This window comes from Oryzias latipes, chromosome 20 (assembly GCF_053564925.1).
Source record: "Oryzias latipes strain Hd-rR chromosome 20, Olatipes_Hd-rR_3.1".
Lineage (NCBI taxonomy): Eukaryota > Metazoa > Chordata > Actinopteri > Beloniformes > Adrianichthyidae > Oryzias > Oryzias latipes.
This window is the reverse complement of record NC_136256.1, coordinates 20,327,459-20,342,798: the sequence shown is the minus strand read 5'-3', so window position 1 is coordinate 20,342,798 and position 15,340 is coordinate 20,327,459. Positions and strand designations below refer to the sequence as shown.

Below are 15,340 nucleotides of genomic sequence, written 5' to 3'. Positions count from 1 at the left end.
GTGATACGCAGACCTGGGAAAAGATAAGCTTACTACCGATTGCCGAGAGTGGTTACCTTAGAAATGCGGACTCAGACCGGCTCAAATCACTGCTTACTGAGGATTTCTGGGTATAACATGGCGACGTACACGTCGCAAAAAAATGACGACTGAATTGACATAATTTCCTTGGAACCAGAAGTGAGTAATTTTCTATGGGTAAAGTCACATTCACTCAGTCCAGTTCTCATAGACAATCAATTAAAGAAATGTAACACCCACTATCAGAAAGATTACTCTAAATGCTCAGGAATAAACCTTTAAAAGTCTTGATCTGTGATGCATAGGATGCAAGGATGTATTGGTATATAACATTCCAAAAATATATATAGATATATATTTATATATATATAAAATATAGCCCTAATCTTAAGAATCTACCAAAACAAACGAGTTCATTGTTTTTTTTTTAGTTAATCTAAAAAAACAACATTTATTTTTTACCACTGAAATACTGGAAAAAATACATTTTAGAAATGGAATTCTGATTTCAATTCTCACAACTTTTGTCCTACTTTATCCCAATTCACTTTTATTGAAATAGTTCTTCAAAAATTATTCCTAAATTGATTCAAAGGTGATATTCTTTCTTAGTCAGCAGTGTCAAAAAGTACACAAAGTGTTTTTCGAGAAGTTTTCAAAAACTAGAAGCTGACTTTACTCCAACCCTGGGGATCAGCTTTGGTCTTGCTCATCACTAGAAAAAGGAAATGTGACATGACAGTTTCTTGTACATGGCGGTGTTCTGTGAGACTGTACATCGTTCTGGACTTTGGAAAATGTGCCAAAAGCGTACAGTGATGACACTGCACATCACTGGCTGATGACAGCTAAGATTATGTCAATTGTAAAAGGAACTAGTGACAAACTAGATCAAATAAAAAGCAGACAGCAGTGTCCAATAAAGAACAAAAGGAAGAGCCAGAAAAAAAGTCAACTGGAGCTTATCTTTGTTTTTTTTGTCCATCCCTGAGAACATGTGTCCAGCTTGATGTGGACGGTGACGGAGACCAAGACATAGTCTTTGTTCAAGCAGTGAATGGATTTGCACAAAAGCTCATTTTCCAAACAGAAACACAGAGGAAAAATAAACACTTCTTTAAGTTTTAGGAAAATGAAGTGTCCTGGTGGGTAAGTGGCTGAGACACATACCATGTGATCGTGCTATTCCCAGTTTGATTTTGTTACATGTCATTGTTTAGTTGTCAGGCAACGAGGAGAGACTCCAGGAAGTTACTGGTCCCAGCCAAGAAATAGTTTGGCACGGAAATCTTCATAAAGAGCTAATTGTAGACAGTACTCTGGTGTTAGCTTAGAAAACTTGACATTAAGCTAAATATTAACCTTTTTTTAAAGACTTCTATTCAAGTTTTTGTGACGAAAAATCAACCACAGCTAGCTAGCAAACTCAAAAAGTGCAATGATAATTAGTCTTTGGTCACAGCAAAAAGAATTTGATAATCTTTCCACTTAATCACCAGAACCATGAAATATGAAATATTGTCAAATGTTGTTAGTCAGGAAATCAGCAACGCCTCATTATTTAGTTACTCATCTCAGAACTTTATAAACATTTATTTTCATAAATTATCTTCTTTACACTGACAAATTATCAACAGAAACTATCTGCAATCTTTGAAAGCATATTGAAAGAAAGAAACATGGATACAATGTGTATTTCTGAGCACAATATGTCACATATTTTGGCCCAGATGGCGGCAGACAAGAAGCAGTCAGTCTTTTGGCAGACATCAAGGGATCTGCGCCACACTGATGAGATTTCAGAACTCCAGTTCAAAGACACACACAACTGCACACACTTACATTCACACAAACACCAAAAACACACCTGTCTAACACCTAAAGACGGGGAGATCGGGTTATGCACAAGAAACCTACTGTAATTCAATGTAGAATTTTTCTTTTCTTCCTTCAATCCCCTTCTCCTAACCTCTTCTTTTTAATATGTGGGAGGCCTTCTCCTCAGCGTCTCATAGAGACATTAATACCCTTAGCAGTCTGGAGATCGGTGCATGCGAGAACTCAGGTACTCAAGAGGAGGAGGCTGTGGGAGCAGGGTAGGACAATGGTGGGGACTTGTAAAGGAAAGAAAGCCCCTTTTGTGGCAACCGGTGGACAAACAAGCCCTGAGGGAAACAGCTTCTTGTAAGATGGGTGGTTCTTGGCCCGGACCCTCTTCTCTTATGTCCTCCTTGGAAAGGGAGCCCCCGATCCAACACACAAGCTGTGATTTATAGATTGGCTCCTCTTTGATGCTGACATCTGTTTGATATTGCCCGACAGGAGGATTAAATGAGCCAACTGGCTCTCGGTGTGGCGGCGACCCTCATCATTGCAGCGGGATAGGAAAGCAGACACTTTAGTGACTCATGGGTAATTTTATGCACAAGTGAGAGCGGGGAGAATGTTATGTAAAAACACAGTTGCTGTAAAAGACTTTCACCTGGACCATGGTCATTCAGGATTCAAGCAGGATGCACCGACGCATAAATATAGCATGATGACATGTTGCATGAAGGAGAATGAAGATCCTGATGAAGAATTGGGATCGGCATGAGGGTGTAATACCTTTTCCCTGCTTCTTATCTTCATATGCGGTACTCTCAGTTGCTAGAGTTGAAGGAATTCCACTAAGAGTCACGTTGACCTCCCTGTCTTTCCAAAATAAGACGGAGAACAAACATTCTTGAGTTCCAAAGAAGACTAAACAATACAAATTTTCTATGGAGACATTTTTTTTTGTCTCGACAGGTTTCTTTCAGAAAAAAAGATAAAATATTTACTGTTTATATTTTTATTTTATTTTCTATGGATTTACACTTCCCTCTCCAACCCACCATAGCTATTCATTCTTTCAACTTCTTTGATGTCTGATCTGTGCATTCTGCTGTTTTATTCCCCTGCAAGACTTGTTGGGTGAGTTAACACTTAGCCAGGTTAATATACCAAGTAACCGTTACTTAGCTTCCAACGCAAACAAGTTAGACATAATTTACGATAATGTAAAGGAGGCTAACTTCACAACAACAATTAACCTAATCACAGCCTAGTTAAACAAATATCAGCCTTGCTTCAACCACTACAAGTCATTATTGGAAATGTAATTTAACATCATGACTCTAAAACAGTGACAACACTTGAGTTAAAGGACTGGCTTCAGATCAATCATACACACTCCAAAAGGTCACGCGGTTAATTCAATCTATCTTTTTTATTAATTAGTCAAACATTTGTGCACTGTTTCCTGAGCAGAATCGGAATACTGACCATTATTTGACACATGCTTTCCGAATTGAATTAAAACAACCGTCCATGTGTGACCTATTGATGAGCATTTTTGTTTTCTTGTTTGCAAAGGTGGCAGTCATTTAACCAACATCTTGTAAGTCTTTTTCCACCCTAACAACTAGTGGTGATAGTGGGGGTCTGATTATCAGGTGCATCGATTACCATCCATAAAGAATTCTGAATCATTTTTTGGAATTTTAAATAATCAAGGGCCGAAAAATTATTAGAGAAAGGAATTAAGCTGAACTTAAATTTGAAGCACATTTTTGTTGTCTGACATTATTGAAGAGCACACAAACATGGCTGACTTTGTAGACCTTGTGATCAAACTAGACGTGTTTTTCTTTAAAGCTCATGTTTGGACACAGTTTGTTTTTTTCAATGTCAACGGTCAGTGACACTGTGTGTAAGTTGTGTCATACCAAAAGTATTTAGGGAACACACACAACAAGTAAGCATAATCATATAGCACACGTCTGTCTTTATCTGGAGGAGGAGGAGAAAAGAAATTGCCCGGGTGCTCCTAGCATGAGTACAGCTTCAACAAGTTCTACATCTGCAAGTACTTCTAACAGTCTAAAGGACTATTATGAATGCCATGAGGATAACTCCACTGTCGTCAAAAAATCTACAAGAGGACCTGGCTGCAGACATCAGTGCCCTCGTCTGGAACCAAAAGTCCCCTCATATTGCAAAAAGAAAAAAATCCACAACTTTATTTTAACTAGCGACCCTAGGTGTCACAGATGATGTCAGGGGCCATCTTGTCTGGTCCCCTTTCCAAAGCTAAACAAATAAAGTCAATCTGAGCCTGTATAGCGAAGGTTTTGCAGCCATATTCTGTGGTGGATATTTTTTGTTCTTAATAAAGGTTAAACAAATATATTGATGTCATCATTAATTACAAATGCACTTTGATGGAGAAAAGAAAGTAATATAGGTCTAGTAGTGAAGAGAAAGCATTTCTTTAAAATGCATACATTCAGGATTAATTATAATAGTTTCATAATCAAATTATTGCCTCCTGAATAGTAACTGACTCAAGTCGTGAGCTACCACTACCAAACACTTTTTTTCTCCACAGCCAAATAAGCATGTGATTTTTGACCTTACCTAAGATCAACTAGCGATCTGCTGGTTACAAATCCACAGATCGGCTCTAAATTTATTATGGATGTCACTTGTGACATCCTATAGTACATCTGGTTTATGATGTACTTTACGCTTAACACATAAGGTTAGAATAAAATAAGGAATTGGGAAAAGTAATATCCAGTTATCTTTGGATATTCTGATCTTGAATGATGCATGGTTTATTGTGTCAAGAAAAATCTAGTCATTATCAGATTTATTTTAATTATTTCCCCTTGTTTTTGGATCATAAAACTGTTGTCACAGGAATGGCAGAAATAATCTGCAAAATTGACTAAAATACTAACAGACGACAGAGATGTTAATAGATTAAAAAAAAAAGAAAAAGGAATGTGAGAGAAACATGGGGAAAGTTTTGATTTACTGCTCATCAGACCACAGCGATGAACAGCTGCTTCCAGGCTGACACTGAGCAGAAGGGAGACTGTTTGGTCTGCGGCTGTGGTCTGCTTTAAAAAAACACTATCCCGGCTTCCAAATCCGAGGCACTGGAAATGAAAGGTGTAACTGCTGACAGTGACAAAGACATGACAGATAATTAATCACATCAACACAGATTTAGCTGGCTGGTGTTATTAATTGGAGTTCCAGGAAGAATAGCAGTGCCATGCTCTACTGAACAAATCTGTTTTTGAACAAAGAAAGGGAAAGGGGTGTAAAAGGGAGGACTGGGCAGCTTTCCACATACCTTTTCCAATGTTGTGTAAACTCTTATCAACAAGTAAAGTCAACACAGTGGGAATACTTCACTTCCAAGCATGTTTCTAGTTCCTTTCTTCTCAACTTCTGCTGTCTATTTCCAATGTATCTATATCAAAGTGACCCATGTGTGATCTTTAGGAATGGTGGAGGTGGAGGGAACAAACTCTGTGGAGGAAGGGAGGTGTAAACGGACCATCTCTTGTTTTTGGTACCTTGTTGAGAAGACGAAGGGCGGTAGATGGGAAAACGAATATTAGAGGAGTCAACTGAAAAACATTAGGAGCCAAGAATAATAGAAAAAAAATGGTTATATGAGGACACAGTGGGATACATTACTGTATTTTTGAAAAGTTACCCTCAGTAGTTTGAATAGTCGGAAAAGCAGGAATGAAAATGTTTTTCAGTTGGGAGTTTTTCCTTACCGCGAAGGGGGGTCTAAGGGCAGGGATGCCAGTATAGCTTAGTCAGTTTGTTAGTTCATTTTAGTATTTTTCTATTGAACTCTTTGTATTCGTGATCCTTTTGATTTCATGTTTTACTTCGAAGCCCATCGAGACGACTGTTGTCGTGATTTTGGGCTATACAAATAAAATTGAATTGAAAAATTGAATTGAATTGAAAAAGACATTTTAAAAGGTTTTGTGAAAAATAGAACAGTTAAAAAAGGTTCTGTGCACAACTGCAGTACTTCTAATGGTCACTTGGAGCTGACCCCAGTTTAAACAGAACACAACAAACAGATTGCTTTGACAGAAAAAAAGTGTACAGCTGTACATATTAATATTCCAAAGCTTTACTAATTCAGAATATAAACTGATGATTGAGGCTTCATAGAGCAAAATAACTAAACTCTTGAATATTCTTCATTTAAAGTAAGTTCAAGAGCTGCCTTTGGGGTACGGCTGAATTTTAATAATTCTTGTCTAAGAATGTTCAGCTGAAGGAACTTCTGAGCTAAAGTCATCCAGTGAAGTTCATATTTTGTTAGCTTTTTGTCTGCTTTATAATAAATGAAACACTATGGTGGCTCAGAGCGTCTGTTTAGAAAATAAACCGAGTCAGCGCTTTTTCCATTCCCCTCCTTCATAAACAAATTCAAGTGTATTACAGAGATTTGGGGCATATTCAGATTAGTAATTTCCAGTAGGCACTGAGCGATCAAAGAACCTACACCTTCATTTGGAGGAGGAACAAGAAACCAGCTTGGATATTGTTCTTTATTTAGTGATGACTTGCTGCACCTTTTCATGCATCACATCTGCCTAAGAGACATTTTTTTTAACATTCTTAACACGCTCTTCCTTGGATTCCTTATTAAGGCTTTTTTGTTTGTCTACATTACTCCTGTAGTCCATCTGTTTTTTCACCATCAGAGAAACACACCAGGATTCCGGTTGTCAAGCAGGCCGAAACCCATTTTATGGCCAACCAGGTCTCATAACTTGCTCAGTTTGTATCAGAGCTTTTAACCATATAAAGAGGATTATTGTTCAGAAATCAGTTCAAGTTCAGCTCAAACTACTCTGTTGTATATGCAACAACTTGATGCATCAGTCTTTTGTGTCTCTTTGAAAATACTCATTCCTAAATCTAATTTAAAGACAGATATTCACCATGCAAACCTGATTAAAAATGTGTTTGGAAATGTAGTATTAGAAACTTATTCCAATATGACTGACGTTTAGAGAAAGAAGAACTAATACTGCAGCATAATTTAACCCTTTAACACCAGCTAAATAACTCACGCTCTTTGACATATTGTAACTCTTAGATCTTTTACACAATCAACGTGATTCAGCTGATTCTGATGCTGAGAAAAGAGGCTTTTCATATCAGCTTTGCACCAATATGCAACACATTATGAACTTAGAGTATTGCCTAACAGCGCAAACCCGCTTTTATACAAAACAGAACCAGCCAATTTACATTGACTGACACTTCACTACTATGAAGTTTTCTCCGCTTCAGGATTTGTTGCAATTATGTTAATTGTGTAGAAAATTAAGAGTTACAATAGTCGAAACAATGTCAACACTGGAGCTCAAGCTCCGATGTTAAAGGGTTGAGAAACACATTTCCTTGTGTTTGATTTCCTAATGTAGTTTTCTGTACAAACTGTCCTTTAAGCTTTGTCAGCTCTAGTTTCAAGTCTCAGCTACTGTGCAGCTTCAGTACAATCTTTCCTCTTTGCACTTTTTTTTTTTGCTGCAACAGACATCTCTTTTTTTAACACGTGTCTGTTGTTGGCCAGTGGGAAACATTAAATACAATGGAAAGTTCTGGATAAAAATACACCAACTTTTTCAACTTTATGTTGGCCCACTGAGTATTTGAATTTAACATTCCTCCCATCAGAAATAGCTTTGAAGTCTAAACAAATAATGTAAATCTAAAAATACTATCGGTGCTCCATGATAGGATTTTAAATTTACCACATGCGTTTTCCTTGTTAGTCATCGCTTCTTGAATGACTTATTCCACAACAATAACTTGTACCAGCACCAGTAACAATAACATTGAATAGATTGACATAGTAACATTTTTTGCGTCACTTCACAGCTCTCTTGTGTTCTTACCTCAAAATTGACAGACAAGTTCCTTTTAAGGGCGATCTCATAGACTAAGCTGATCTCTGATTTACTCGCATCGGTTCCTTCTTCTGCCTCCAATTTTTCTTCTGGGCTCTGGAAAAAAAATCCATTACAAATTGTTTATTATACAAAAAAATAAAAATAAATTGCTTATTTGACCTTAATAGTAATGTCTACTGAGATGTATGTGTTTGAGGATTTAAGAAAAGTTTTTTTTCCTTTGGTGTTAATAGAAAGTATGTGTTTCTTACATAAGAAATCTAGTAAAATGATAAATGACGTATACTTGTATAGGCCTTTCTACCTTCCTCAAAGGCACAAAGCACTTTACAGTCACAGTTCCATTCACCCATTCAAACACACAATCACATTCTGCTGTTGAACCCTGGCACCAACCGTCCACCAGAGACAAAGTGGGGTTTAGTGTCTTGCCCAAGGACGTTTCAACATATGGGAAGGCAAGGTGGGAATTGAACCTGCAATCTTATGATTAGAGGTCGACCGCCAGTAATAAAAAATCTCTTAATTCCAGTCAACAGAAAAATAAATTTTCCACTTTTAAATTAATCTGCATTTTTGGAGTACTAAGACAAAACATTGCAGTGCTGACTGATAGTTGGACTTTTAATTCAGACTCCATAGTTAACGGGAAAGACAGTTAAAATGTAGGCTAAATGGTATCAAGAGTTACAGCAACAATGGAACCCACCAGAATGCCATTTTATGCAACCTTTAACTGTAAATATAGATGGAAAATGTACATAGTAATTAGTACTGACAATAATAATATTATTCACATATCCAAAAGGATTATGTGACAAAACCAACAAGTTTTGATTATTTGCTCCTTGATTTCTACAGCATTACTAATTTCTTATCTTAATCTAGTGGTTTTGTGTTATAATCTGAATAGCTCTGGGTTACCCCCATGACACGGCGCCGACACCTTTACTACGTCTCTGTGTAATCTAATACAACCCATGATTAAAGCTGAACAACGGCATTGATCTGTTTTCAAAGGAGGCAGTATTTTTTGACACAGACTCATAGCCTAATCTGATAAAAGATATGAATGTATGACAGAAAATTCTAAGGAAACCTTTTAGACAATTATGTTGTAATATTTTCATTCTTTGCTATGCAACATCACGCTGTTGTGTGAATCTTTTCTGTATTACAGAAAAAGTTAACATTAAAACTTTTTATTTTTATTTTAAAAAGGGCAAAATCACCCCTAAAAAATGACATCTTACTAACTGTTAGTGTTAAAAAATAAAGAATGAGAATTGGTCAGGTGATCCTAGGATCTTATACAATCGAAGCCATTTTCAAAACAACAGTCTATCATCGTCATAGAGTCAAACTATAAGCCTCTGGGTGCAAATTCAGGGCTAAAAACTCCCTCAAACGTAGGATGTATCAGTCTTGTATCTGTTAAATCCATTTGAATAGTAAGTTATAATTCTGTATTTGGTTATAGCTGATACAAGAGCCAAAATGGCAAAATGTAGCTCTCATCTATTAAGTTCCTATTATTAAATTTTTATTTAATAATATTGCAACTGTATTTTGAAGACAGTTGCAATTACTTGCAAGCATGTGTGATGCGAATCGTGAGTTCAAAACAATTTCAAAACTTTTGGAAAAATATATTTGTTACTTATTTCCAAAAAGTAATAGAAGACATACTAGAACTAAAGACCTTCATCCTTTCGAGGATGGTACATGACAATTGCTCCTGTTTTGGTGGTAAGATTTTGGAGAAAAGCTACCCTAAACTGGTTTTTGAATGAAACTAGATATATAAAAGGTAGTTACTCTAAAGAAGAAGGTAAAGACCAGTATCATGCTCATAGGGTGAAATTTTACAGAAAAAGCAAAAAGCACAGACAAAAATGGCTCCATGTGGGAAGATTCAATGTAAAAAAGCTGTGCTAGAAAATAAAAACTTTACTTTCATTTACCCAAACAACTTTGTATCAAATTTTTCCAGCAGAAAATCTTACAATTTACTTGTTTATTATGAAGAACAAAACTTGGTGAACATTGAGTGGTATATTTCAAGGCATCAGCAACCTCTAAATCCTCTGGAAAGGTTGCTCAGTCCTTTCTGAATTTAACCTTAATTGCCTGGTTTCCAGTCAAATATATAGACTTTTGTAAAGCCTTGGGTTTCAATGTTGTCTGTCTTGTGTATACACAATCTAATTACAGCACCACTCATTTACTAGTAGTCTAATTTAAAAAGAAAGATTTGACAGCGCATGGTGAAAATAAAAACCTCTAAGCGGAGTTTGTTCCCATACACATCGGAACACACGCACAAATACACTCGTGCTGAGACAGAATCACAAGCTTACAGTGCAGACACAATGCATCTCAATTTGTAAATCAAAGCTCAGAAGCAAGAGCAAACAAAGAGTTCATTTATAGTGAGCGACGCCACAAGACAGCAAGGCAGGCAAATGAGAAGAGCTGAAGCGTCTTAAATAACCATTAAGGATGCCAGGCACTGAGGACAAAGAGTCGTTTGATTTGGGATGGGAAATAATAACTTATATATTCAGTAAACTTAAGTTATCGGGTCAGTATGAGCATGTCCAAACATATGATGTTGGGGAAAAGACTATTTGTTTTGTTACTGTGGTAAGGAAAAGAACACAATGATAAATTTGAAGTCAAAATCTTGTTTTTATCAAAATCAGACTGACTTCTATAGATAACATGGTGATGAATTAAAACATGAATTTGTTTGGAATCTCAACTGGACCTTTAGTAGAACCTAATGGGTGGTATTTACCAGCCAATCAAAAACTTTCATGCAGTCTGATGTGTTATGCCCTCAGTCATGTTGCTAGGCGACAATGATGCACGGCTGAGAAGCCCATCTTTTTAGGCAAGAATAGTTCAAAAATACCCTAAATACCGTAAATAAGAAAATCTCAGACATCGTTTTTTAGTATTTTGTTGGTATTTTTAGGTTTATAATGAATCTGTATAAAGCATTACTAAAATGTTAAATCAGTATAGTACCTACAATGGTTGTGCTGTTTAATGCTTGACTTGTGTGAAATAAAAAAAATGACTTGAAATAAAAAAGATATTGATGCATTTTCAAAATTGCAAATTCTTTTAACTTTGCATCATAAACTCTGTTAGTATTTACTGTAAATGTATAAAAATGTTTGTTTCTTTAAAATATTGCGATGTTTACTCTTACTTATTATTCTTTAGTTATTATTACGTCCTATTTTTTGTCCTCAATCTCTACTATCCCACAAATATAATTTAAATCATGTTTAGTCTCAAATACTAAAAGGGGTTTATACAAATAAACACCTCGTGTGTGCAAAGCTACAAAACCCCATTGTAAATTGTACATTAATTATGTACATTATTGTACATAATTGTACATTACAAATTGAAAAAATTTGTAATGTTTTTTTACAGTTTACATGTTTTGCAGACCGCATGTTTTTTACACTTTTGCAGCTGTATTTATTTAATATTTAATATTTATTTCTTTCTTTAATAAGAATCTCATTTTTGATAATAATTTTTCATAATAATTTTAGTAATATTTTTAATTATCTAATATAAATGTCATTTGTGAAGTCCTTTATTGATGTTATATTATATAGATTATTTCTGAATGTCGTGTTGCTGCCACAGAAATGAAATTTCCCCATTGTGGGATTAATAAAGTCATCTATCTATCTATCTAACAGTAAAATCTGTCCAACACAAGAAGCTTCAGGACAAGAAAAACAAAAATTCTCTTTGCTTAAAAAAAGCTCTTGTAAAATACATTTCTTTATTTTATTTTGGGCTATAGGTCTGCTAATAAATAAAATGGATTATTAAATGAAGTCAAGACTTTATACATTGGAATTTAATTATGTCAAGAAAATGGTTGGTTAAAATGAGCTGAAAAGACTGTCGTCTTCATTTTTAACAATTTTTGGACCTATGTGGGAAAAGTTTTTAAAATTTCCCCTTAAATTAGGGAAAAGAACACGTATCAACCTTTTGCTGTATCAAAATTTAACAGCTGCCTGTTCAGTATAAAAGAAAAAATGAAGGGAAAAGGACAAAAACAGGAGGTCAAAAGAAACTCTGAGGGAGCGAACAGAGTTGCTGGAGCACTGGGAGCAATGCATACCTACACAAAATAGAAATTAGGTATGCGGTTCTAGTTTTAGAGTTCTCTTTGACACTTTTATTGCAGCTCATGTAGCAAACCTACAAAATTAATCCAAAACACATGTAAGCATAATACAGTATTAAATCAATTTGTAATAGTACAACTCTGAGTAGCAACAAAAATGTAAGTAGAATGCAACTTTCACAAGCTGGTTTACCAGGGTGAGACAGACCTTGTTTGAAGTTTTTATGGATGTGAAGTGCAATGAAGTAAATATGTCCATGTTATACCTTAGCTGGTGCTCTGTGGGACTGAAAGCCTCTGTGTTTGTGTTTACCTGTGGTGGCCGTTCAGGGATGGGTTCGTTGCGCAAGGCTTGAAGGGCTTTCATGGCAGCGTTATGTCTTGCTGCTTGCCGGGTCCGACCCTCACCAATAAACTCATGACTTCCCACAGAGAGCTGAACGTAGAAGATCTTAGGAATGGGATAATGGTACCTGTAACAAACAAAACAATAGAGACTGCGTATAAAGATAATGACAAAGAAGTACTTTAAACAATTAAATGTTCCAATGAACTATTGATTCGCTTCAATCAACAACCAGCATCGGGTGAAGATGATCAGTTGGATGCACCGGGCTCTAGTTCACTGAACGTTGATCTTTCAGAGAAGACACTGAAGCTGATAGCAGCAAAAATAAATAGATACATAAAACCAAATGACTTAAATGACTTTATACCAAAGACAGTCCAGGAGTGGGTGGTTTCCAATGTTCATCCTTAAAGCAGGGCTGCTGGGAAGTAAAGCTCTGCTTGCTTTAACACAACTTTAAAAAACTGATTTGCCTCGCAAAAACTGCTTCACAGCTCTCTCACCACTACATAGGTATGATAAGCAAGTTTTGCATTTTATGCATTTAGTAATTTTGTATTTTTATTAGTTCACAAGATTAAAAAACAATTATCTTTATTGCATATACGAAATCAATGCGTATAAATCCGTTACATATTTTTGTATAATTAAGTTGATAACTTTGGATACATTTCGGATTTCTTTATTTGTTAGACGTAGGTTTAAATATGACAAAAAATGAGTGAAAATATTTATATTCTAAAATTAATCCTTGATTTTTATACAAAAGTATTATAGTAGAATATTACATAAAAGTTTAACTACTTAACTCTATGACCAAAGCTTTGAGTGAGCATCAGTCATTAGTTGTAAGGCCAGTCCTTTTGTTAAGTTTATGAAGCCACCACTTTAGAGTTGCATATACTGCTGAGGTTTCTGGTAAAAACTGCATTTTCTATGAAGGAAACTCCTGGAAAAGGGGTTAGTGATAGTTACAAATGAAAAAACGGATTTTAAGTGGGAGAATTTGTGCGAAAGATAGCTGCAGAACTCCTGAAGCTGCAAATGGAAAAAGGAATGTGGCTTAAAGTGCAAAACAATATGGACAAAGATGCACACCCCACTGCAGATACATTCTTTTCAAGTGTGTTGCAATAAACACCAAAGTTCATTTTGACTTAGAAATAATCCCAATTTAAAATAACTACATGCTGCTATCAAACTATGGCATTTCAAAGTCAAATTATTTTAACATTTTTGGTAGAAAAAGAAAAAGAAAAGTTCTAAAATGTCAACCAAATGATGACTATTTTAGAAATTTTACCTTGAACTCACCATTTTTATCAGATTTAAAAACATTAAAAAAAACACAGATAGAAGAGGAGCTAACATTATGAGCCAAGTTATAAATTCCCTTAGTTTACACCGCTCTCAAATGAAAGGCCCACCACTTCATCTGGGTCAATTACTACACAATAGACTGTTGAGAAACTACTTGAGTAATGTTTTGCTATTGAATCCACGTTCAGGGATGCACAACAAAGCACAGGAACATATATTTTGTCCTCTTTCTTTTTGCTTCAAACATAGATTATACTCGCTTTCATTGGGCCGTGACAGAGTGGGACTAAACTGTCACCCAGTAGATTTAGAGGTCTGCATGTGCGATACCTCCCCCGTGGGTCAGTATGAGAAGGGCTGAGAATGTCTGCCTGACTCAGAAAACGCAAGAGCAACAGTGGGAAAACTAATAAGAAAAGCCAGAAATCCAAAGTTTTTAATATCGGTCACCCTGTCGGCTTTGATCTCTGTCAATACACATTCACAAAGGCATTCAGCCTCCACAGGAAGTCCACATAAGAGAGGAGCACTCACTAAGATTTATAGAAATGTGTCTCATCATGGAGTCTTTTTCTTAAAAAAGTATTTAGTTTTCATGTTTGGCACTAGCTATTAGAAAACCTGGAGTAATACAGAGTTAACTTCATTCACACCAGCAAAACAGAAATGAACATTTGTGAAAATGTGTCTGGTTTTAACATTTCTTATCATGGTCAAGTTATAACTATGTGATGTTTCTTGGAGTTTGAAGGATCAATTTAGAAAACGGTAAATCTAATATAATGAGCGCTTTTTAAGAGCCTACAAACATCTATATCTTATATGTTTTATTTTATTTGAAAACAAAATGCATCAGATGTTGTAGAGAAAAAGGGACTTGAAAACAGCATTTGACTACAGTTACCATAATTCATTCTGAGGAGCGTGAATGTTAGTTCCAAATGTAACCAATCCATTACCGCCTTCACTCAGTGAGAGAACATAACTGCACACTAATCCATCTACTGGATAGCCTGGGAACCAGATGAATCTAAGACCTCCCATCCCATTAGCTCAGAACGGGACTGGAACCGGGACTTTTTACCAACCTTCAGAATGCTCAGCAAACTACAACATTTAATCCAAATTTAATCTAATATATTTTGAGTATCTGTTAAGTAAAGCCTCAGTGCAGTTAGAATCTTTTGACAATTGTATGATTACAACTACAGGTTGAGTCTTTTTGCCAACATGCAGGTAAACTGCTTTAAAAACAAAAATGTTTTCTTTAACAACAGCTAGCAACAGGTTGAATTGGTTTTGTTATCTGTAGACAACTGTAATTATAGTTCGCAGGCAGCTAATCCAGTGTCCCATTTAAAGAGGTTACTTTATTAAATAATAGTGACAGGGTTTAAAATTTCAACATGGTCGACATTTACCTTTGTCAGCTATTCTGTGGAACTTATCAAAGAACAGAAAACAACATGATGCAAGAAAAACATCAAGAATTTTACCCTTGAACAGGAGTTTTAGCTCTGGTGTTAACGTTCTTTGAATTACCCTAACTGTTGAGATCGTTTACACAACTCCAACAGATTCTGCCACACTTCATAGTAGTAACGTTTTTATGCAATCACATAACCCAGCTGATTCAGATTTGAAGAAAAGTAACTTCAGAATCTGTTGGAATAACTTTAATTGCATAAACAATTGAAGAGTTATGCTAGT

At 35.7% G+C, this 15,340-nt stretch overlaps 1 protein-coding gene across 1 annotated transcript in view; it reads right to left on the bottom strand.

Moving 5' to 3' along the window:
* Nucleotides 1-15,340, bottom strand: part of stau2 (staufen double-stranded RNA binding protein 2) — a 101,985-nt gene that overhangs the window by 62,465 nt on the left and 24,180 nt on the right. Inside the window, exons 6-7 of the mRNA XM_004081251.5 lie at nucleotides 12,275-12,434; nucleotides 7,779-7,886 (exon numbers count right to left, since the gene is read on the bottom strand). Coding sequence (XP_004081299.3) covers nucleotides 7,779-7,886; nucleotides 12,275-12,434 — 268 coding nt within the window. The remainder of the gene's footprint in view (nucleotides 1-7,778; nucleotides 7,887-12,274; nucleotides 12,435-15,340) is intronic.